Below are 26,712 nucleotides of genomic sequence, written 5' to 3' on the forward strand. Positions count from 1 at the left end.
TGTCAAAGTAGAATCAAGTTAACGTGTCTTATATACTAGTTAATAGGTATTCAATATTTACAGTAGTAGTTAAGCCACATATCCACCAATTCTGAGAACGATAAAAATTTTATGTTGATTGTTAAAGCGAAATTTCTTTTATAAAGTAAATGTGTGATATTTTTGAAGGGATTTTTATCATAGATTTCGTGCAAACATGGGTTTCATGCTACCGAAAAATTATTTCGCAACGCTCTTCCGATTATCAGGTAAGTTAAAAATTCATAGGTAAAAGCATAAATCTGTTTTTTTCTCATTTAAATAATAGTTACATTTTTATCATATTATTATAAAAAATGCTTAGAAATGAGTGTTATTGCAAAATTCCAAGTTAATAAATATGGCCTATAAACTGCCCATAAATAATTTGTAGAAATGATTAATAGCAAAAACTGTCTAATCATTATCAATTTCAAGACACTTGATATTGATAAACAGAAGCTAAAATAAGTTTAGAGAAATTAAAGCCTAGAAAAGTGCAGCATTAATTGCTAAGACCAATAATCAGTGTTATTTGTTTGTTTTAATTATTCATTTATTTGTGCTTAAATTAAATATGATTATGTTTAAATTTCCAAAATTAAATTGTTAATTAATAATTAAATTATGTTAAATATGTTTTGTTTATGTGCCTATTTCAAAATAACATATATATTGTGTCACAACACTTTGTCTGCAAGTTTGATTAATTTTATGAGCATAATAAAATGCCTTCAGTGCAAATTTCTAGAAAGGACTTAATGTGTTTCTATTTGAGCTTTTGAATAAACTTCTTTAAGTTTGAATAACAGTATGATAACAAATTACTTAAATTCATCAAAATAAAATACGTAATAGGAATTATTAAAAAAATGATGGAAAACTAATGGAACAAAGTAAAGGTGTCTGAGTTTCTTTTAATTTCTCTGATTTTTTATTTTTATTTACTTATTCTTTTTTAGTAACAATGTCAATTGCTGTGTTAATGAACACTGCAAATTATGTTGGGGAAGGATTACTTTTGAATTTTATAGATTTTTTATGATCAATTTGAAAACCGAAAAACTAAAAAAAGTAAGCAAACATTAAATATGGAGTTCATCGAGAATTCTTTTAAGGAGTAAATATGAAGTGAGCATTTAAAGCGTGTTAAACTTCTATTGAAAATATTTTTTGGATGATTTTTATATTGATGTACTCACTCGCCGAAATTACTGTCAAATTTTGGCATTTTCAGGGCCTGCGAGAATATTTCTTATTGACTTTTTACTGGCACTTGGCTAACTGAAAGACAGCGATCTCTTAGTGGGAGATTTCTGGATCGTTAGAGCAAATTTAATTGCCAAGTGATTAGAGCTAATTTAATTGGTGATTTCCAGAAATCGGCTAGGCGAAACTATAATTCCTCAATTAAACCTGTTAACCAATCCCCTTGCAACCCAATATGTATTTTTTTATTTTAATTTTAATCCAAGTTAAACTACTGAGCAATTTCTTTTGGTGCCTTGGCAATTTCAGTTGGCATGAACGGGTTCCAATATGGAAATATCCCTTTTTTCAATGTTATTCGTTTCAGGGGTCTTAAAAAAATTATTTTTCTGAAATCTCTTTAGTAATATATTAGCAGCCTATTATACACAATACCAGTAATAACTATTTCCACCATCAATTAAGCATCACTGGTGTCAATTCCATTTGTTAGGCAATATTGTTATGGCTGCCCAAAATAAACAAGTACAGATATTTCTATAACCCATTGGCAAAATGGGTGTTTTTTGGGGTTTGATGGCGTGCGCAACTTATTTGGACGTTATCACACTATTCAACTGCATTGAAGACTAGGCCACCAGAATAAATAGTTTTTGTCTAGTTTATAGTTAATCTGGTTTTTGTATACCAAGGTTCAAGAGTAATAGTAAGCACTGTTAATGCGTCGTCATTGCCTGAGTTGCTATGGTGACTACTGCTGTTTTTATTTTTATTTTCACTAGCTGGTATTTTTAATGTAAATACATAATAATAACTTAAAGTATTTTTATATTATTTTATTATTGACTTATAATTACTGGCTTGGCGGTGATTTCAATATAAATATGAATACTAAAGAAGGAAAAGTATTTTGTGACATCGTGAAACACGTTCATATAGGCAGGATTTGAAAACCAATACGACGACAAACATCAATTGAGACAGTTTTTGGAACCCATGATTTGAAATGTTGTGGCGTTTCAATCTAGAAAGAAAAAGCATTTGACCAATGGGTAAGCAGTGATCGTAATAACGCAATTACAACTTTGACCTTTTTTTATTTATTGTTTAACTTTTTCTTTTTGTAGTTGTTTTGTAAAATTTAATACTAAGCAACTTTCATTTCTAATGTAATTTGTTTTTTCAATTTAAATTACACTTATGTTTGTGAAAATAGCAGCATCATGTAAGGAATTGTAATTAATTACTGAAATTTCGTAACATACTGATAGTAGTACAAATAAATATGCACAATAGTGGTACATTCATAATTGCTTTGTAATTATAATAATTAGCATGTCTTAGCTCTATTTACACTTCATATAAGTTTGATTATTTCCTCATAGCGAAAAAAAAATTCCAAGCATGAGTGTGCACGAAATTTAGATTATATAGAATTCTGGAAAAGTATATAATTAATAAACAATTCGTATTAAATTAAAACTTATTTTGCACTATTTTATTGACTGAAAGTGCTTAAATTTGCTATGTTTTTGTACGCAAATGAAGAGCTTTTTTATTTTCTTCTTATCATTAAGAATAAAAGAAATCTAAAAATTTTAAGATGTAACTTCTTTATTAATGCAACAAAGGGAAGCAAAATGACTAAATTCTGCTTATCATATAACTCTTCGGTAAGAAATATCCATCGCTATATTAAATGGAGAAGTTAAAAAATTAGAAATTAAATATATCTCTGAAGAGCGGTTTCTATTTTTCCAGCTTTTTCTATTTGTTACTATTTTTATTTGTATTAAAAATTTTCTTTTGCTAAATAAATTCCTTCAGGGCGACCATTACTGAAAAAAACAGTAGGCATCAGGTCAATCGCAAATGCATGCCTTTTGTCCGATACTCACAAAATGCTTCAGAAGACTTCTCGAGAATTTGCTGAAAAAGAACTGCAGCCTGTAGCAGCTATGATTGATGAGAAAAAGATATTTCCTAAAGATCAAGTAATTAGAATCTTAGATTAATTTGTTTCCCCTTGTATCATTCATTCCCTTTTGATATATGCATTAATCGAGACAAAATGATCTTTATAATGTTTTATAATTTTGCATTTTATAAAATTTTGTGTTATGTAGATATCTTCACATATCATTAACTCAAATTCAACTCAATCAACTCAATTCACTCAAATCAACTAAATATTGCAATATATACCTGAAACATATCATCATTACCGTCTTAAAATAATTTTTAAATGCAAAAAGTATAAAATTTAAAAATATTCACTTTAAGTATTTGTAATTACAAGAAAAATTTATACTATCAAAAGCATTAGAACTAAAAAAACACTTTTATCAATTTTGTTTTGCTTTAGAGTTAATGTTATGTATAGTTAATGCTGTGTATAGATGATTTTAGTTTATAGAATTGCATTATATAGATCTTAGGAATACAATTATTTTGAGTTTAAATATAATTTTTATTTTGCTTTGAATTCTAATTTTTCTCAAGAAGTTTGTAGTGTTGCGGTATAATTAGAATCCCTTTATTCATTTATTGTATATCTAAATTTATATTTGAATACCCAATACAAAAATTTTAAAATGCAATGTCTATTCTATATTTACGCAGGATGTTCTGTAATAATATTTTTGTCTTTAATGGTCTTTAACATATGTTTTTAAAATTCTGTTTTAAAAAAAATTGAAGCAAACACATGCTCATAAGTGACTCAAAATTAATAATAAAGTGAAAGAAAAAAATACTTCGACTAAAAAGTTCCGTGACCAACTTTTCCAGATGATTTTAATCCTTTCTTCACTTGATACCAATAGTTGAGGATCAAAAATTTTAAATTATTCTTTCGTTCTTAATCTTCTTTTAATATGTGGCTACAAATGTGTACAGTTTTTTACTTCACTTTTTATGAGGTTACCAAAAATATGTGCTAAAACTGTAGCCTGAAATATTTTTTTGTTATTTTTTGTAGTGTAATTAGGAACAAATTAGAGCAGCAACTTTTCACTTCTGAAGCAATTTGGAGCAACAACTTAAACCTGTGAAGCTTTAAGAACTATAATTTTAAACTATTTGAAGCTAGAATTAGAAATCAACTTTTTTAATGTGACATAGGTGTATGCTATATGAATAAAGCAAAATCAACTTATAATTATCAGTTGTCCGATATTTTTACCAAAATATATTAATTATTTCGAATAAATCATGAACAGTCTTTTAGAAAATGCCTAATTTACAGATTTAGCACAATTTAAAAAATAATAAATAATCAATTATTGCACAGTTAGGATATAACATGATTGAAATAGGTTTAGAGCAATTTCCGACAAATTTGTCTGATTTTGAAAGCAAATATGGAGCAGGAATTTCATCATTCAATATAATAACATGAAGTACTTAAATCATATTATTCAATTGAACAGTCCTAAATAAATAAATTCAAAATAATAATTTGAATTTAAATTAAATAAATTTGAAATACAACCTTTTTCTGAAACCTTTTTTTTCCACCTTGAAGTAAATATCTAAACTATTCTGTGTCTGTGTTAAAGATTTATGATTCCGTATGGCATGATATTTTATATGCATGGCATGATAAATATATATATATATATATATATATATATATATATATATATATATATATATATATATATATATATATATATATATATATATATATAGTTCAAAATGAAGAATAAAACAAAGAAAAATTATAGACATATGAAAAAAAGGGGTGGGAAATAATAAGTAAAAAAATAACAAACAACATATTATTTAAAATAAAAAAAAAAAAAAAATATGAAATTTTAATTAAAAAACCGGAAAAAAAATATATAATCTTTTCTTCAGCCCACACGATTATATCCGCAAAAAGGGATGGTTTCTAATATTGTATCAATAAAGCCAAAGCAAAATATATTAATACAATAGTGTGAGGAGCACTCAAAAAATTTTTTTGTAAAAATAACTACAAATAAAATAGATCACAAAAATTAAAAATAAATAAAAATAACATGTAAAAACAGATAATAAAATAAATAAAAAGAAAAAACATTAAAAAGGGAGGACTATAAAGCGAGTAGCAAAATCAGAACAACTTACATGGACGGATAGTTTTCAAGAATGATTTAAAAATGTTTTCGCAGAAAGATTGCCAGATTACAAAATATGAAAACAAAAGCGCAAATTGAGTGTAACAAGAGGGTTTTAAAGTGTCGTTCTTACTGCACTGCTGAAGTGATTTGTTATTCTGAATTTTGATTTGTTAGTTAGCAAGGATGGGCCCGAAATGGATGTGCGCAAGGTAATATTATACTGGATAATTTTAAATATTGATCATAAATAGTTTTAGAAGATAGATGCTTATTTAAGAAAAATATAAAATAGAAAAGAGAAACATAAATTGCCTGTTTTGCAAATAATTTTAGCCGCGGATTTGCACGATATGGATTAGCACATACAAGAATTATTTAAATTATCAAAGAAAAAAATTTTAATAGATAATTTTAACACGGATTTGCCCGAAATGGATTTGCACATGGAAAATTGTATAAATTAATAAAGAAGTTTTTAGCAAACAATTTTATCCACGGATTTGCCCGAAATGGATTTGCACATGGAAAAACTGTATAGATTAACAAAGGAAATTATTTAGTAAAGGAATTTTTAGTAAATAATTCTAACCACGGATTTGCCTGAAATGGATTTGCACATAGAAAAATTATATAAATTAACAAAGAAATTATTTAGTAAATAATTTTGGCAATGGATTTACCTGAAATGGATTTACACATGGGAAAATCATAAAAATTAACAAAAACAATGTTTAGTAAATATATCCACCAAAATATACGATTAATTCAATGATTTTATATAAAATTTTATTACATTAGTTGGGTATCCATTGTTTTTTATCAGATTTTGAAAGAGTTTATCGATTTGTTTTTTGGATAAATAAATATTACTACATATACTTTTAATTCTGTTCATTTCATTAAAAGTGGTATTTAAATAGATGCTCCCAGAAACATTAGAATTTCAAGTAACTAGTTTATTAATATTAAAATTAAAATCATTTCTTTTATCGTATAAATCAACAAAGCAGATATTTTCAACTTTCATAATACCCAAATCCAAAAAATTTAAATTAATATTATCATCATGATTACGAGTAAGATTAATTCCTCAGGGTATATATCACTCAATAAAACAGTAAAATCTTGGAAATTAAAGATAATTAAGTCATCAATATATCTAAAAACAAATTTAATACTAAGAGTATAATTTTTTTCATAATAATGCAAAAATAAGTTAGCTAAGAGAGATGAATAATTAGATCCCTGTGGTTTTCCATTAATTTGAAGAAAAATATCCCTTCCATTGTAAAGATAATTACTAAAAAGACAAAAATTAATCAGAATTTCCCAATAATCAAAATCGCAACAAAGGATATTTTTAAAATCATGGTAATAATTCAAAAGGACATCTTTTAGTTTAGAAAGGGGAATGCTATTGAAAAGATCCTGGAAATCAAAAGTCGCAATAGAATTAATTTTATTATGTTTAATGAAATCTAAAATCGGTTGATTATTAGTGATAATCCAAGAGAAACCTTCTTTAGTAATATAGTTAATAATCTTATTTAAGTAGTTAGAGAAAATGGTGCCAGGTTTAGTTAAATAAGTATTAGACCCACATGTGATAGTTCTAAATTTTACTGCAATTTTATGAAATTTAGGACTGATAATTAAGTAAGGAAATTGTATATTGCTAATTTTAATTTTTAATCTCTTGTAAAAAGCTATATAAACTGTATAATAAACTGTTGTTTGTTATTTTTTTAGTTATTGTTTCCCACCCCCCCCCCCTTTTTTTTCATATGTCTATAATTTTTCTTTGTTTCATTCTTCATTTTGAACTTATCTAATGAGTGCTGTTTACTTGCAGCGCAATAAATGCAGCGCAATAAGCGCAATAAATGAAACTTGTTGTTTTTCTTAACTTTCTTAGTGTTTTCTTGTATTTATTTATTTATTATATATATATATATATATATATATATATATATATATATATATATATATATATATATATATATATATATATATATATATATATATATATATATATAATATTACCATACATTACATTATGACCACCCTCCATCTATAACAATGGGCTCGCCCAGGTTTTCACGGTTTCTCGCCCAGGAACAATGTTTTCATGGGGCACATTAGGACCCATAATCCTCATAGAACAATCCCTGACGTCTGTAAGTTAGTTGCAGACCTGGTTCACCCATTCATGGCAACAGTTTTTCCTGCGGGGTATGGTGTTTACCAGCAAGATAATGCACCACGTCATAAGGGTCGAATCATCATGGTTCGAGGAAACTGACTTTCCAGTGACTTTCAAGTCATGTCTTGGCCCCCACATTCACCTGACCTTAATCCAATAGAGAATTTGTGGTCCTTCTTGGAAAACCAAATTCCTGCTTCCACGCTAACCCCCCCCCGCAATGTGAGGGAATTGCAGGACCAGTTGGTGAGTGCTTGGTACCAGTTACTTCAGGCTACCTATCAGCACCTTGAGGAATCAATGCCACTGCGGGTGCTAGCAGCTTTGAGGGCTAAGGGTGGACCTTTATGTTATTAGCAGGGTGGTCATAATGTGTAATGGCTTTTCGGTGTATGTATATATATATATATATATATATATATATATATATATATATATATATATATATATATATATATATATATATATATATATATATATATATATATATATATATATATATATATATATATATATATATATATATATATATATATATACAGTCCAGTCACATTAATGTGACCACTACCTACTTTCGACGTCAACGTGAAATAACCAATCACAGAAGGTAGGTGGCAGCACATTACACTGGATTGTATATACAGGATGTCTTAAGGCATCTGAAAGCATTTCAATCGTTGGCGTAATGCAGAAACGTAGCGATTTATCCGACGTCCAAAAGGGCATGATTATTGGCTTTCTGGTCAAGGGTGGAAGCATTTCGAAAACGGCTGAATTTGTGAACTGTTCGCGTACCGCCGTGGAAAAAGTATACCGTGCATGGCAAAATGGCACTATACAAAACAAGCGGCGTGGCACACGTAGTGCTCCACGGGCCATAGATGACAGAGGCGAACGAAGGCTACGGAGATGCGTTCAGGCGAATAGACGTGCAACTGTTGAGCAACTGACCACCCAGATGAATCAAGGGGCTACCAAGAGTGTATCCTCAACCACTGTTCAGCTATCGTTGCTGCGCATGGGCCTCCGCAGCAGACGCGTGGTTAATGCACCTATGCTGACTGCTGTTCATCGGCGACGAAGGCTGGAATTTGCAAGCCAGAACCGCAACTGGACGCCCACAGAGTGGCAACAGGTGGTTTTTTCCGATGAATCACGTTTCATGCTCCATCGCACAGATGGACGTTGGCGTATACGGCGTAAAACGTCTGAAAGCAAACATCCTGCAACAATTGCCGGAAGGCTGCAGGCTGAAGGAGGGAGCATTATGGTTTGGGGAATGTTTTCCTGGCATTCACTGGGTGCATTCATCATTGTGGCAGGCACGATGGATCAGCTCAAGTACGCATCTGTTCTTGCGGACCATGTCCACCTCTACATGCGAATGATTTTTCCTCAGAATGATGGCCTCTACCAGCAGGACAATGCGACGTGTCATACAGCTCGCAGTGTATGTGCGTGGTTCGAAGAGCACCAGGATGAATTTACCGTACTCCCCTGGCCAGCAAACTCACCGGATTTAAACCCAATCGAGAATCTGTGGGACCACCTCGATCGAGTTGTTCGCGCCATGGATCCTCAACCGCGTAATCTAGCGAAGCTGGCCACGGCACTGGAGTCGGCATGGCTCAACATCCCAGTGAACACCTTCAGAAACCTAATTGACTCTCTTCCTGCACGTCTCGCAGCGGTTCGCTCAGCCAAAAGTGGTTATTCTGGATTTTGACAGGTGGTCACATTAATGTGACTGGATTGTGTATATATATATATATATATATATATATATATATATATATAAAATTTTATGAAAAAGTAGTCAACCTGCTTTTTCCCTTCTTCTTTCATGCATTCATTAAAACATATTTTTCTCTTTAAAGATAAAAATGTTAGGAGAACTTGGAATGCTTGCTGTATATACGCCTGAAAAATATGGAGGTGCAGGTTTAGATTATTTAGCCTATGCAATAGCTGTGGAAGAAGTATCTAGAGGCTGTGCATCTTGTGGTGGGATCATGAGTGCCCATAATGTAAGTAGTATTCACATTTATTGTGGTTTTAAGTATTATTTTGAAAAATTGTTGAATTTGGTTTTAGTATGCACTAAGAAGTCTTCCATGAAGGCCAGTTCGTCCCCATGCTTGATCCTGAAGTTCATTTGTTTTCTTGGTTCGGTTCAGTATTCCATGGCTGCGGAGTAGAACAATGATATTCGTAAACTCAGAATTGGGCCGGCTGTTCAACACCAGTTATAAAATAAAATAGAACCAGTTTTTTAAATTAAATATTCAATGCACCGAAAGTATATAGTTTGGTATAGATTGTCCATATAAAAATAAGGAAAAAAAATAGGGAAATATGGAGGTGCTGGTTTAGATTTTAGCTTATGCAATAGCTATGAAAAAAGTATCTAGAGGCTATGCATCTTGTGGTGTGATCCTGAGTGGCGTCATTAGTGTAAATTTTCACATTTATTGTGGTTTTAAATATTGTCTTGCAATATTTTTGAATTTGGTTTTAATTTGCACCAAAAAGTCATCCACAAAGTATAGTTTGTTGATTCAGAAGTTCCCTTGTCTTCTGGGTTAGGTTCAACTTTCCAAGGTTGCGGAGTAGAACAGAATTGGGTTGGGTGTTCCACACCAGTTATAAAATAAAATGGTATTTCCGAATGAAATATTCATTGTGACAAAAATATATAGTTAAGTATAGTCTGTCTATATAAAGCTTCTGGCAGCCAAGTCTAAAGCCATTTGCTGCTATGGAAACAAGAAATAGCTAATTTGAAAGAGAGGGGAAACTACATTGAATTTTATTTCTTATTTTCGTCTTCCCTTTCGCGACGGGAATGCACGAAAGTGCACTTACCGCTGAGGCAGCCAGTCTCACCCGCGTTTGGGCCAGAGGGTTTTTTGCTGTTAAGCCTAATTCCATGAAATTACCGAAATATCAACGCGTTGTTTAATATTGTTCTGTAGAGTATTTAAATGACATATGCTTTATATATATTTCTATGGATACTTTATTTACTTAATTATTTCTTGCACAAATATATATTTTACACATTTTCCTTTCCTTATGTACTTATCATTTAATAACATTTAACATTACATATCTGAAAACTAAATATATGACTTAAAGTTCATCTTTCTTATGAAAAATTCTAAAACAGGGGTCTACAAGACCTTACTATTCACTAAAAACTAAACCGAAAATCGAAAGCAGCGAGAAAAAAAACCCTCCCCTGCTTACTGTAAACAAATACCACGTGCGAATTTAAAGAGCCGTCATAAGACATTCCTTTCCCCACCATTCCTTCCCCCTAAAAACCACGCGAATGTACTCTCATCTTGAGTAGAAGATCAAATCTACATGTATCTGAAACCATATGGAGATACAACGCCATCTTGTGGAAGAAATTAAGTTTTTTAAAACGTTCCGAAACGCTGGCACAAATGAGTGACGGCCAGGAAGTGAGCGCGTTTCTTGCTGGCACTTATATGTGACAGTCGGCGCGAAAGGGTTAAGAGTGGTGACCACTCAAAACGCAATCTATGGGATATTTAAGGGTGATATTTCAGCTATTTCATTTACTATAGCATTATTTGTTATAAGTATGCAAAGTTGTTCTTTATTTCTTTAAGTTTTTCCATCTATTAAAACTAGTATACTTAGTCTAATATAGATCATTCAACAGCGCAGTGATTGCGTCTTTCCTCTTAATATATTGTGCATAATATGTATGGGGAAAACACAGGGAATTTTCTTTTCCAGATTTGAGTGCTAACCCTGAAATAAGACTTATATGTTACTGTGTAGGAATCCATTAGAATTGTAATGGCAAAATTCATTTAGAAATAGCCAACTATTATCAGATGTAATCTTTTGTTTAAAATTTGTGTACTTTTATTGTGTTGTATTATATTTTTCTAATTCATTTTATTTAGTCCTTGTATCTTGGTGGTCTTCTGAAATTTGGAACTGAAGATCAAATAAAAAAATATGCTACACCCTTTACAAATGGAGACAGAGTTGACTGCTTTGCTTTAAGTGAACCAGGTAAACATATGTTTATATGTTTGAGATCCTAAAAGGAATTTTCATTTTCCAAGCATTGATTAATGTAATCTGTGAACCTATATGAAAAGAGACTACCCTGTAGTGTATAGTGTATGTAGTGTTCTTAAAAGTGAATATTAAACTGTTTGCATCCATTTATAGCGCAGAAATAAAATTCAATTTTAAACTGAAAAAGTAAATTCTGTCTATCCTAATGTATAAGTCAATTTCTTATTTTGTTTTATAAAATAGCAAATTTTTAGTATCACGGGCGTATAAAAGATGATGGCGGGGGAAAAAATGAAAATTTCGATTTTGTTGAAACTTTTTTTAAATTTGGGAATTTAATTCTTTTAATAGAATGAAGGAATAGTTTTTGTGAAACTCAGTAGATTAAGCAGAATCCATTGCAGAATAAAATCTGTGTAACGACGCTGCAAATTGCTAATAAATCCGTCATTTTACATTTTTAAATTTGTTGTTTTATGGTACGTTTTGAAAGGTTTTATTATGTTATATTTTTGAAATACTCTTGAATAAATTCTTATTCTTAATTTCTTTTTCCGAATGTAAGTTAAAGTATTGCTTCTAAAAAAGAACCTTTGCACGTAACGAAGATATGATGAGAGAAAATACAAAATCAATTGTTTATAACATATTCAAAATACTTTTTAACGTGCTAAACTGATACAGAATTATTTATATAAACTTCATTGTTTATAAGAAGTAGATATTTCATGATCAAAAAATCTCCAAGTTCATTACTGGTGTATAAAGTCGACCCCTTGGTTTTCATGAAATTTTGTTTTCTGAAAAATCAACTTATATGCTAGGATCTACAGTATTTCTGTTATTATTACTAATAATTTTAAATTTTCAAACCATATTAATCAGTGGTATTAAAAAATTGATATTAAACTTATAAGTTTTATAGGTAATGGTAGTGATGCAGGTGCTGCATCAACAACAGCTAGATTGGATGGAGATTCTTGGATTTTGAATGGAACTAAAGCCTGGATAACAAATGGTTATGAGGCTGAAGCAGCTCTAGTTAGTATCTTTTTTGCCATAGGCTTATCATCGGAAATTAATATTTTTTTCATTGATAATATTCAGATAATACAAGAAGAACATGACATATAAAATCATAAGTTGTAAGAAACTTCTAGGGTAGCCAGGACACATTATCAGATTAAAATTGCAAAGAAACCTATGTCTGAAAATGCGTCTTTTGTAGATATTATGAACTATTTCTTCATGTTCTTGTATCTAGATCATAATAGGAAAGTGACGACTATGACGACCATATAGGGCATGGGTTTCTATGTAATTGTAATTCTGAGGATGTACCCTGTCTTCCCTAGAAGTTTTTCTTAATATTTATGTGTCCCTTTTTATCTATACCGTTTTTAAACTTGTAAATTTTGACAAGAAATGGACTAAAAATTGCCGTCTTTTAAAAAAATTTAGCCTCAGGGCAAAACTAATTTCAGATTTAAAATTCCTTTGTCCCAACTAGGCAATACCAAATATTTGCATAAATGCAACAAAAAATTTATTTGTCCCCCCTCCCCGTGTTATTTGTGAACATAAAAAAATACTAAAAGCTTATTTCTTTTTAATGACACTAATTTAATCCACATTTATATCAATTTGCTTTGTTTTAAAGTCAATTAGTAAATTTTAGTAATAAGTTTCAAACTCTACTTCTTATTATGCTATTATTCATAATAAAATTTATGCATGAAATAATTATTTCGCAAAACTTGTTAATTTTTAAGAAGGTTAAAAAAACTTTTTACGTTACATGTTTTTTTCTAGTTTAAGTGTCTTATTTATATTTCTCTCTTTTTAAAAATTTATTATTCTTAATGGCATCTGACAAAGATGGTGCAAGTTTTAATAATATGCAATAAATTGTAGCTATCGAAATTCAATTTGTATTAGCAGTATTCAGTTTACTACATTTTTGATGTAATAAAATATTGTTATATTACATCTTTTTTTTCTATTTCTTGAATGTATTAAAACTAATATTTTTTACTTTAGGAATCTGTTTAGCACTAATATATATATCTTCATATATTTTTGCATTAATACCTGACACTCAGGTTGGAGGTCACGGGAAGTTGCTGTGACCTCCCAAGCATTTGCACTATTCGACAAATTTTCTTTGGCCATTTGGTATATTTGCGAAAAATCATTTTCTCTTATTTTATTAGGTAAACACAAATCTAGCTATGCAAACCGCATTTTACTTTGTTTAAATTTCTTATTTATTTGGAATGATTTAATTGTAAATCTCCGAGGATTGGGGAGCAGTAAAAAGCAGAAGCAGTAGCCTTTAATGCAATTAAAATAAAATATTTTTAAAAAAAATATATTAGGAGATAAAAAAAGTTCCCTTCTGATGGCAAAAGAAATTATTTAGAACTTAGCCACAATGGAAATTACATTAAATTGGTAAGATAATTTTACAAAATCTCTTTTATACTAAGCGAAAAAAAGTAAAATCTTATTCAAACTGCTAATTATCAATAAAAATTTTAAAATTATCATTTTTATTTCATCTGTTTATATGCTGGTTTTATTTCATTTATTGAATTATTATGCATATTAAATGAAAAATTAGGCATAAAGTGGCGTTTGCTATATTAGTATCTATTTTATTATTGTTCACTTTTTAAATTTAACAAATAATTAGATATCCTGGTTCGTACATCGCTGCGCCTTTGTCCAAAAGGTTGTGAGTTCAGTTCTCGCTGGCAGGAGACTCCCTTCTTAGTAAATGGTGACTAGTGTACACTAACTCTGTCATGGTCAGAAAGTCCTCCAGGTTCCCGTAACAAATTAATACCCCTGTTGGTACTGGATTAGAGATTGATCGTGCTCTGGCTTAGGTCAAATTTACGACCTGTGGATGGATGGCGTATGAATGCGTTTTGAATTTTAAGCCAAAAATGGCGTCACTGAAAAACAAGAAGAAGCTCACCCCTCTGTCTTTAAACAGGCTTGTCAGTATTGGGAAGTGTCATAAAACAACAACAAATAAATATATTTCAAATAAGTTCAGCAAACTTTTTATTTATAATAATTTTTTTTTTTTTATTTTTAGCTACTGCAACTATATTTTCATTTTAAACCAAGATTCTCAAAACATTTCTATTGGGTATTCTTGAGATTTGATTACTAAATTATTTGTTATTCGATTCGTGGAATAACGTAAAATAATGTTTGCAATTTAGATGAAAATAAATGTCTTTCCTTTTTTTCTTCTACATTTCTTTATCAAATTGTTCATTATTTATTGAATAGAATTAAAGTAAAACATTTCTGAAACAGCGCTGTTTCAGAAATCAAGGGAGTCCTTTATGTGCCACAAAGTCGTAATTGCTGACTTTGGCAATGTGGTCAGCATTGCGCACAGAAATTGTCAGCAGCCTTTACTTCCCGGACAAACTTACCAAGCGATCTGAAGCTGAGGAAGGCTTCAAGCCATCACTGAGAATCGTACCCTAGTTCTTGACTACAGTTTAATACTTTACCCATTGGCCACTCGCAGCTAATCAACTATAGAATAATTAAGTATAAAATCAATAAATCAGTAATTTATTGATGAAAGAAATTAACATATTGAGAAAATATTAGCAACAGAAGAATTTTCTTATCGAATTTCATGCAACAGAAGAATTTTTTATTGAATCTCATGCAACAGAAGAATTTTTTATTGAATTTCATACAACAGAAGAGTTTTTTCTTGAAGCGATTATACACTTATAAATGATTCCGTCAAATTCGAAATTTCTTTCGTCAAAGCGGGAATTTCCCCTCCTCCTTCTTTATGAAACATTTAACTTTACTGCGCCTTTGCTGACACCAGTTACACACCCTAAGGTGTGTTTAAGATGTGCTGCGTATGTATTTAATAGAATTGGTAAGAGGATAGAAAATGATATTCTTTACATTCGCATACGAGGCGCATCCAGAAAGTAAGTTTCCTTGTTTTTTTTTTTAAAAAAATAGAACTCATACTTTCAGGAACATGCTTATTGGCAACAAGTACAGCAATGTTTCAGCCATTTTTCAACATAGCCACCACCAGAATTGAGACACTTGTCGTATCGTGGGATCAACTTTTGTATCCCTCTGTCGTAGAACTCTGCTGTCTGTAAATGGAACCAGCGTGTGACAGACGTCTTCAGCTCTTCGTCGTTGCCAAAACGCTCACCAGAGGACAGGAAATTTTTGAGGTGCAAGAAAACATGAAAATTGCTGGGAGCAAGATCAGCGCTGTAAGGTGGATGATCAAACAACTCCGAGCCAAAATTTGTCAAAACAGCTGCTGTGCGTCGAGCCGTATGTGGACGAGCATTGTCATGGAGGAGCACAACACCTGCAGTAAGCATTCCTCACCTCTTGTTTTGAATGGCACGTCGCAATTTCCACAGTGTTTCACAGTAACGCTCAGTGTTTACTGTTTCACCACGTGGCTCCATTCATTGGCGGCATAGTTCTACGACAGAGGGATACAAAAGTTGATCCCGTGATACGACAAGTGTGGTGGTGGCTATGTTGAAAAATACCTGAAACATTGCTGTACTTGTTGCAAATAAATATGTTCCTGAAAGTATGAGTTCTTTTTTTAAAAAAAATAGGGAAACTTACTTTCTGGATGAACCTCGTACAATTTAAAAAAGTTTATTGTTCTAAAATTTATTGTAAATGTATTGCTGTGTCCAGTGGTCGGAAGAAACATGCTACAAAGAGAAATTAGTGTAGTCACACTTTTTTGGTAGTTTGTAATAGTGTACTACATTTTAAGAAAAGTAGTGTAGTGAATAGTGGAATTAAAAACAAAAGTTTCTGTAGCTATTCCTGACAACTACTTTTTACGTTTGTTTAGTAAAGAAACAATTTTTACGTTTGTTTAGTAAAGAAACAACAAATCTTCATATGTCCAACAGGGGACACTATAAAAAGGCCTTTACAGCTGAAGCGTTAAAAAGAATTATGCATTCGGAATAATAAATAAGGTTATGCAATCAAAAATCTACACTCTGAAATTTAAAATTTTAATTAATTAATATTTAGTAATCGTGATTGTTAGTTATGCATAGATATTGTACTATATATTTTAAATGATTTACAGTTGGCATTAGTTTAAATAGAATTTTAGAGTAGCTGGTGGTATAATGACAGGTTTTTTATTTCATTTCGTTAAGTTAAATCATGCAGTTGGGTGTCTTAAATTTTAATGCAGAAATGTAGTTCGAAATATACTGTAATGATTTATTTTTAATGCTATTTAAAATTCAAATTATAATTCTAAAATTTAGCTATTCATAATCTGAGAGTCTGGAATTATCTTTTAAGAAAATCTGATTTAAAGCAATTTATTTATTTTTTTAACAGAATCTTAAAATTATGAATCTTGTTAAATCTAGAAAGGGAATCTAATTATTATAAAACAGAAATGTTCAAGAATTTCGGACTGTTGTATTTTAGAGTTTTGACATTTATCTCACATGTTACATTTCACGTTACATTTTAAATTTCAGGTGCATGTTTAATGTACTTTGCATGTCAAATTTCAGGCAATCTTAATCTTAAAAAAAAAATTTTTGATTTCAGGTTTGAATCATCTTAGACCTTTAAAACAGAAACAACTCATCTCTTTCTCGCAGCCTTTTAATATCTCTGGCACCATTAAATATGTGCACTAAAGTTACTATTTTATTGTTCACAGGTGCTTGCTACTACTGATAAAGCTCTGAAGCACAAAGGAATAAGTTGTTTCATTGTTCCTAAACCAATCAATGGTCTCACATTAGGCAAAAATGAAAACAAATTGGGAATTAATGGAACATCAATTTGTAACATAATTTTTGAAGAATGCAAAATTCCGAAAGAAAACCTCTTAGGCAAGCTAGGAGAGGGATTTAAAATTGCAATGGTAATTTCTTCTAGCTTATCATAGTTGAATTTTCAGTTTAATACAAACATAAAATTGTGTTTATTAATACAACAAAATTATTTCAGATCCTCCTTGATGCTGGAAGAATCGGTGTAGCTGGGCAAGCATTGGGAATTGCGCAGGTGAGTGTAATAATAAACAAAAAAAAATTCTTTCTTTTTTTTTAAATTGTCTTACCCTTTCGAAGCAATGTAGAACAAAACTTATATTCATAATTTATTTGCAAAGAAAAAGCTTCTTAATTTCCAAATGCATAAATATATATATATATATATATATATATTATAATTATCCAGCGCACCTTGCGCACGTCCATTTCGGGCCCATCCTTGGTAACTAACAAATCAATGCACAGCATAACAAATCACTTCAATGCAGTAAGAACGGCACTTTCAATTTCTCTAGTTACACTCAATTTGCGCTTTTGTTTTCATATTTTGTAATCTTGTTGCGAAAATATTTTTAAATCATTCTTGAAAAATTTCCCGTTCATGTAAGTACATCTGATTTCGCTACTCGCTTTAGAGATTTTGCTTTATACTGTTTTTTCTTTTTATTTTATTTTATGTTTTTACGTGTTACTTATTTTGTTCTATTTTATTTGTAATTTTTGCAAAAAAAATTTTTTGAGTGCTCCTCACACTATTGTATTAATATATTTTGCTTTGGCTATATTGATAAAATATCAGAAAGCACTCTTTTTTGCGGATATAATCGTGTGGGCTGATGAAAAGATTATATCTTTTATTTTCCGGTTTTTTTAAAAAAATTTCATCCTTTTTTGTTTTTTTATTTCTTTTAATCAGTTGTTAGTTATTTTTTTTCTCATTATTATCCCCCCCCCCCCTTTTTTTTTCATATGTTTATAATTTTCCTTTGTTTTATCTTCATTCTGATATATATATATATATATATATATATATATATATATATATATATATATATATATATATATATATATAAGCTTTGAATTTATCAAGTAAAATACAAAATTAACTTAGGAAGAATGTGTATTAAAAGTGCTAAACTAGTATTTAATAATGTTTTCTCTACAAAATTGATTAATTAGTTTAGAACTCAATGTATAGATTTTAATATACTTGCTTTACTGACATATATTATAAATCAGATTTAACAGATTAAATAGTTTTTCTCTCTGAAATTAATCAATTGAGCTATAACTCAATGTATTACTTTTTAACTACTTGAGATACATTATAAATCCGAGTTAAAAATTTAAACAATCTTTCTCTGTAAAATCGGTTAACTGTTCTAGTGTATTTATTTTAATTTATTTAATTATTTTATTGACACATAGTATCATTTTTCTCAATTTTTCTTTCTTAATTTTTTTTACTGTATGTATAAATAATTTTTCTGTTTTAGAAGATTCTTATATTCCCCGATCCGAATGCTAGATAAATTGATAAAATGCATGCGTCGTAATATGTTTCTTTAAGAAAAAAAAATCATGAAAGTATCAAAAGTATTAACTGAGCAATGAAAGACATCCAGATTTTTTTTGTGAAAAAAAAAAAATTAATAAATAAATAAAAATTCGTAGCATTATTTTCCAAAAATGATCAAAACACTATATATATTTCTGATGCAATTACTGTAAGCGATTTAATAAAGGTCAAAAATATAGAATACATTTTATTTTAACTAAATAAAAAAAAGGAAGGACAAATATACCACTATGATTTATTATTTCTTTTACTACAAATCTGAGTTCGTAACAAAATTCCTACTCACAGTCATGCCAGATTTGATTTTATTTGTAAAGGGGAAAATCATAAGTATTTCTTCCACCTCCAAAATACGAGAAATGCATCGTTTGAAAATAATTCTGCAGAAAAGAAAAAAAAACTTACAAAAAATTGTGCAGGGAATAAAACCAAATTTTTTTGTTTCTCAAAAGAAAAATTCTTTCTGCAGGAATTATGTTATGTTCTCCACTGGGATATTAACAAATAAAAACAATTAGACTTTCATTCATTCATTTTGTTCATTATGTATTTAAAGTGCCTTTTTTTTTTACTTTCTGACTGCTGATTTACTTTAATAGTCTCTATTTCATATTGTTCATATACTTTAGGCTGCTCTTGATTGTTCTATTCTTTACGCTTCAAATAGATTAGTATTTGGAGACCCGTTGCTTAGCAAACAAGCAATACAGGTAATAGTATTTATTGTTTGAATTAAATTTTATTTTTAATGTTACAAACCTTCCGTGCCACATGTCTTTGGTTAAGTCCTCGGGCCGGGCAGAGTTGACTCAGCCTTTCATCCCTTCAGTGGGTCGATAAATGAGTACCAACCATGCTTGGGAGCTAAACACTGGGGGTTCCGCGTTCGGTTGACCACCTGACCGGAACATCTGCTCCTGCACCCCAGAGGCCAAGGTCAAGCAAATTGAGATGGTCACAGTAGGCCTTGGCCCACTATGGGCTGTCGTGCCGCTGAGTTTAGTTTAGTTTTTTTTACTTAATAAACAAGCAATACAGGTAATAGTTTCTACTGTTTGAATTAAATTATATTTTTAAAGATGTTGCGATTTACATGAGAATTATTATTTAATGCAAAAAAAAATATTATTATACGAGTGCGCCGAAATAAAACGAATCACTCTAAATACTTTTTAATCTAATGATTAGATCTTCACGTTCTAGGACTTAAACTTAATGATTCAAGATGGTGACCTAACATCAAACATATGCTAATGAATTTGTCAGGCACATCAAACTTATATTTTTAGGGGAGAAATCAGCATTTTGCCGAATGAAATTCCTGATTTGGCAGTGTCATAAATAGGCATTTTATTCATTTGTTTCAATGAAAAATAATTTTGTTGCTAATATTTTCAGTATATGCTATGTTCCACCACATATTTAAAGGTTTTATATATTTTTTTTCTAGTAAATGATCCGCATTTAGTCAGTGAGTAAACCACTAAACTGTTGTGAAGAACTGGGATTCGATATCCAGTGGCGGCTTGAAGCTCTTCAGATTGATAGATACCAGCTTGTCTAAGAAGTAAAGGCGGTTTGCGCACAATGTTGACTTCATTGCCTCAATCAGACTGTTGGGGACGAAATTAAGGAGCCTTAACCTCCATGAACTCCTTGACAAAAATGAGCTATTGATTTCCTTTTAGTTTTAGTCAATAAGTAAAGAATAATTTAATACAGAAATATAAAAAAAGACAAATAAATTAATTCTATCAAGAGGAAGATTTTTCATTGTCCAACAAATCGAACGACAAAGAATTTGGTAATCTGCCAACCTTTTCGAATACTGAATCAAATGATAGCCTGTTGTCACACACGTCACATGAGCACCAGAGTTGAAGGCAAACAAGGAATTAAAAAACTCTCGATATTGGTTTATAAAAATATTAACATCGAGTCTGCATATATTAAAACATTCCCAATTATTTTTTCCTTAAAATTGTTCTGTATGAGAGGCTGAAAAAAATACTGATTTTTTTATTAAACTTGTGGATTATACAAAAAATAATCAGGCACATAAAAATGTCAGGGACTTATTACTCAGTTACAAACATAAAAGTACGTGGCTGCAAAAAAAAAAAAAATCCGAATTACCCTGCTAATTGTCGGTGAGATTTTAAATCTGGCACAGCTCAATATGGGTGTTGACAAAAATGGATACTTCTAAATGCGCTTTTTCAGTTTTTCAACCAAACTTTAAATGGCTAAAGGAGGAATTATATGCCTATTTTTCCTTATTTATTTATACACTAAGCATTATCATTTAAGGTGCTAAGTAATGACTTCGGATTCGAGGTGGCTAAGTAGTACCGTCTTTACGCAGGGACACACCCGGGCGGGCCCCAGGCACTCAGGGGACCCTTGAGAATCTTACTTTTTATAAATTGTATTAAAATGAATTAAGACTAAACAAAATTACCTTATATATTTTTTGAAATAAATATATTATATTGTATAAAGTGTGTATTTTGTTTTTCTTTCTACGAGTAGTGATTGATTACCTTGCAAACAACAATAATTTGAATAGTTTATCACCAGGGAAACTTAAAAAGGCAACCGAAATCTATTTTTCTACGTTCCAATGAAATTTTTATGTTAATTCAGTTTTTTTGGGACTACTAAAAGCAAATTTAAATACATTTAAATCAAGATGTATTTAAATTTGTTCAAATTATTGCATATGTTAAAAATGGTTTATTTTATATGTGAAGTTTTTTATATGTTATAAGGGCCCAAAACATTTCTTGCCCTGGGGCTCTGCATGCTGTTAAGACGGCCCTGTGGCTAGGTATCTTACAGATGTAATTTTTCAGGCGATATCTTTGGATTTAGAACTCTAACGAGTTTTAAAAGCGAGTTTTAAAATTCATAATTCTGCAATATTATTATACCACTATAAACTTAGAACAGCCATGTCTATCTTGTAAAAACTTTTTATTTTTAAAGTCTTGTTTTTTAAAAAAAAAACTCATATAATAAAAAGTGAATTACGCAAATAGACGAACGATGTCACATTACTGATTTGCATTATCTTTAAAAAAGAACAAAACTCATTGAAAAACTAAGTTTAAAGATTTTCGTAAACACACATTTTAAACGAGCATTTTCATGAATATGCAGGTTCAGACTTGTCCAATATCATAAGCACGCATATCGAGCTGTAGCCAGATTATGCCGAACAGTCAAGCAAATTTCTCCAGAAAGCGAAAATCTTCGGGAGATCCTGAGTACAGATGATACTTTAAGTTACAAAATTAGGCACAAAAATGTACTTTTTCTAAATAAACATGTTTTTTTTTTCAATGGATTCAGAATAGAAGCCGCAATCTGAGAAATACAGTCCCTATGGTTTGAACACTTTAATGTTAATTTTACTTTTTGCGTATTTTGTCATATCTGGAGAAATTTTTAAGCGAATTTAAACATTTTTGCACACAATTATTAAATTTGTTTATCCAAAGATAATTTTAAGAAAAAAATAAATTTTAGTAAGCATTTATTATTTTTAATTCTTTTATTAAATAATGGTCGAAAAAAAAGTTGAATTGTAAAGAAAAACCACTTTTTATATCGCATAAGTATGTAATTTTACATGGCAAGATACATAATTACTTGTACTCGAATAATACTTGAGAAATCAAATTTTGAAAAAGTCTAATATTTAAAATTCGATTTTTCAGAAACTATTCAACAGATTTCGCTCAAATTTCATATTTTGCCATACAAAATTACGCATTTTAAAATGATGTAAAAAAATGTATCCTTTATAATTCAAATTTTTTTTGATGATTAATTATTTAAAAAATTATGAATATTTAAAAAAAAAAATTTTTTTGCATGAAATTATCTTTGTAAAAACAAATTTTATAATTGTGTGCAAATTTTTTTTTCGATTTCCTTAAAAATTGCTCGAGGTAGGGCAAAATACACAAAAAGTAAAATTTACATTTATAGGGTTCAAACTTCACATTACTTTCCTGACCAAACGATAGGGACTGTATTTCCCTTTGATTGCGGCTACCCCTTTATATTTTGAGGATTAGAAATCCGAATCCGTTGAAAAAAAGGTATGCTAATTCAGAGAAAATACGTTTTTGTGTCTGATTTCATAACTTAAAATATTGCCTGCACTGATTAAGTAGCATATTTGAGATAATTCCCTCGAACCATTAAAAATGAGTCGCATGTAAAGATCTGATCATTAGATCAAAAATAAAATTATTCAGGTTGGTTCTTTTTTGTGCGCACTGTTCAAATATTTTTAATATCATTTGAATATTTGCTGTTCTCTATTTTAAGATGAAATTAGCTGATATGGAAACAAGATTAGAAGCTGCTCGTTTGCTAACATGGAAAGCTGCCATGTTGAAAGATGCTGGACAAAAATTCACAAAGGCATGAAATTAAATAATTTTTATTGAATTATCCCGTATTACTTATACACCAAAACCTACGATGCGGAAATTGAATTCTAAATCGATGTGAAACATATAATTTTCAACCAAATATGTACTGTTTTAAAGTAAAAGTTTAATTTAAAATACAGATACAGATTTAATGGGAGTAAGGATTTTTTTTTGGTTTTAAAATTTAAGAATCAAATTTAATTTAAAACAGAATGTGTCCCGCAGTGGACTGATCGTTAAGACACGGTTCCCAGCAGATCACAAGAAGTCAAGCCTCACTGGCTGCGGTCAGTGTGCGGGCGGGTGACCACTTGGATTAGTCTGCGTAGGGACCGAGGGTGTGCGGTATTGGTCCTCGTTAAACTGTTCTACCGTAAAGTGCTCGACTTCACGTGCAGGTCGTCGGGCTACCGAAGCGGGAGTGCCATCCCCTCTGCAGAGGATCAAAATTGTGATGGCATGTCTTCGGATCATCCTCAGGGATGTTTCCCAGACAGTCGCCAATAGCCTATTGTACAGTTCTGGTGCGACGTAAATTAACTACAACTACTTAAAACAGAATGTATTAAAAAATAATTCTTAATTTAATGTTCAAAGTAAAGGAGAATGCCATAAAGGTTTGCTTCCAACTGAGACTACACAATTTTAAATCTCGATAGCAATTGGTTTAGTCATATACTGCTATAGGTGCATAAACTTCTATCGAAAAATATCAACAGCGTATAACGAATCACTACATATAAACATCGCAATTCTGTAATTTAGTGTAAGGATAAGTTTTGTAAAAGTTGTCAATCTGGTAGAAACTTTATTAGCAACCAAATATATATTCTGGAATTCATATTGATAATTGATAATTTTTTTAATTCATTTTTCTTTTAGGATCTTTCTGTTTGGGCTCTTTTTTTATGGTATTTATTCAATAAAGGTGTAAAAATGTTAATTTAAAAAATATGAGAACAAAATTTAAATATACATTCAAATTTGGTTAATGGAAATCTTAACTTATTGAAATCCCGTGTGAAACAAGAAAATATTTTACCACATGTTTGTTAAATTCATCTTTTAAAATAGATTTATACTCGAAGTTCTGTTCAAATTTAACGAATTTTGTTTCAAAAGCTTGTTAACTTAAACTTTTAAATATTTAATCATTAACATCATAATAGATTTCGAAATTCGTAAGTTGTGTAAAATTTAATACAAAGTATAATATGCTTCCTTAAAGAAATGTGAAATAAAAAATTGTAAAAGAATTAATGAGATAGAAATTAAAGTGACTAATTTAATCAACTTTTTCAAAGCCTTTTATATATATATATTTTACATAATGAAATGACTAGTTAATTCATTGAAGTCAAAATATATGTTAGAAAAACTGTGTTAATTTAGGAAAGGGATGAAAGTTTTTGCTGTTAGAAATATCATAGCTGTTTTTCCTATTTTTTTATAGAAATAATTTATTTTGTATGAGATTTCATGCCCAAAAATTATGTTCATCATACAATTTTCGATGATTTTCATTGAACATACTTCACTTGATTCAATATTATGTTATACTTTTTTACTATTTGTTACATTAAATGCAGAATATTGATGACTCGGTTTGAATCTCCGGAAAATTTACTTATTGAGTATATTCTTTTGACTCAATAATGTTCAGCATTTATTTTGTTTTATCAATAGAAACATTTATAAGTGAAATATTATATTACAGGAAACTTCCACAGAAAACTTTCTGCTTTTGGGACTTTTGTAACTTTCCTAAATACTGATTTTGATTCAGTAGTGTTCAGTATTTGTATCGTATTTACCAGTACTAAATGTAACATTCATAAAAAGCTGTCTATCTGTCATACTACCTTTGAAACAGCAACATTTACTACTTTCTTATGATCCAGTAGTGTTAATTTATTTATTTTAATTGTTAAAGAAATATTATTTTTCAGGAAGCTGCAATGGCTAAACTTACAGCTTCTGAGACTGCAACATTTGTGTCACATCAGGTAATATGTTCAAGACATATATATATATATATATATATATATATATATATATATATATATATATATATATATATATATATATGATATTTTCAAGTACCTAGTTTTATGCAAAAGACTTGGAGTAAATTTATTTCGGAATTATGCTGTATTTTGTACAAAATACAAATGTGCTAATTCACTTTTTTTTAAGCTGTTGAATAGCTGTGAAGAGTTGCTCTAAAGTTAAATTCCTGTTTTTTTAAAAATGACCTTATTCTAAGAGTTGTTTTTTTTGCAATGCATGCAATAAAAATACTAATAACGATCAAAATACCAAAGTGTGATTTTTTTTTTCTTCTGAAAAATGTCTTGCTTATTTATTTATTTTTTGGCCCTTAATGCAGCTTGGTTTTATAGACTATATTAATGCAGTTGACCTAAACGAAAAATACAGTATTCATAATTTGCAAATTAAACTTTAATGGAGTAAATTTAGTACAATGTAATTTATCCCTTTCTTATTAAAAGTAGAAAGTATTATTCCAAACTTTTAAAGAATTTCATCAAAATATATTGCTCACTTTCCTCAGTCCTATTGTATTCTAAAGCAGAGGAATAAGAATTACTCTTATAATTAAACAAACTTAGTTAATTTAAACAAAAATGAAACTTGTGCAGTTCAGTAGTGTTATCAGATTTTTAGCATATCTCATTTCAATGCATTAAGTTATTTAGTTTATGTAAGAGTATATACAGTTCTGTTATATTGCAACATAGCACCTTTGTCGCACAGATGCAAATACTTTTATCAATTTGTTCTTGATAATCAGCCAAATAATACAATTACTCATAAAAAAAAATTCCAAACAAATTAATTGCAGTTGTTTTAAGAGCATTTGTTTATTTTAGGCTATTCAAATATTAGGTGGTATGGGCTGTGTAACTGACATGCCTGCTGAAAGGCATTACAGAGATGCAAGACTAACAGAAATTTATGAAGGTACAAGTGAAATTCAAAGGATTGTTATTGCAGGGAATCTTACTAAAGAATATGGGCTCAACTAATACTTTCCAAATCATAGAAATGTATTAATTGAAATTAATATTGTTCTAGATGTGCCTAAATTTTTATTGTTTTAAATGAAACTGATATACCCAAATGTCTTAAATATACTTTGCCTTTATAGATTTGACTAAAGCTCTGATCAATTTATACACTATTTTTATAACAATAAAATATGTTT

At 29.8% G+C, this 26,712-nt stretch overlaps 1 protein-coding gene across 2 annotated transcripts; it reads left to right on the forward strand.

The window, feature by feature from the left end:
- On the forward strand, positions 1-26,677 carry LOC107437408 (short-chain specific acyl-CoA dehydrogenase, mitochondrial-like). 2 transcript variants are annotated; one of them, XM_087168995.1, is made up of 11 exons: positions 1-248; positions 3,055-3,221; positions 9,414-9,563; positions 11,481-11,592; positions 12,527-12,642; positions 17,339-17,545; positions 17,632-17,688; positions 19,665-19,745; positions 23,377-23,472; positions 25,433-25,489; positions 26,378-26,677. In XM_087168995.1, exons 1-11 carry the CDS (start codon positions 197-199, stop codon positions 26,531-26,533), a joined length of 1,251 nt encoding a protein of 416 aa, XP_087025121.1. In that variant the 5' UTR covers positions 1-196; the 3' UTR covers positions 26,534-26,677. The 2 variants fall into 2 exon arrangements, with proteins under 2 accessions (XP_087025121.1, XP_042911916.2); XM_043055982.3 differs by lacking the exon at positions 23,377-23,472.
- Positions 26,678-26,712: the final 35 nt, after the last annotated feature.

This window comes from Parasteatoda tepidariorum, chromosome 8 (genome assembly GCF_982258835.1).
Source record: "Parasteatoda tepidariorum strain Cologne lab strain chromosome 8, Ptep-v5.0, whole genome shotgun sequence".
NCBI classification, from domain to species: Eukaryota; Metazoa; Arthropoda; class Arachnida; order Araneae; family Theridiidae; genus Parasteatoda; species Parasteatoda tepidariorum.

Excerpts from the sequence above, each read along its gene's own strand:
- LOC107437408 (XM_087168995.1), top strand. The coding sequence starts at position 197 with ATGGGTTTCATGCTACCGAAAAATTATTTCGCAACGCTCTTCCGATTA. Across the intron at positions 249-3,054 it reads AACGCTCTTCCGATTATCAG|GGCGACCATTACTGAAAAAA; the intron begins GTAAGTTAAAAA and ends AAATTCCTTCAG. Across the intron at positions 17,546-17,631 it reads AGGGATTTAAAATTGCAATG|ATCCTCCTTGATGCTGGAAG; the intron begins GTAATTTCTTCT and ends AAATTATTTCAG.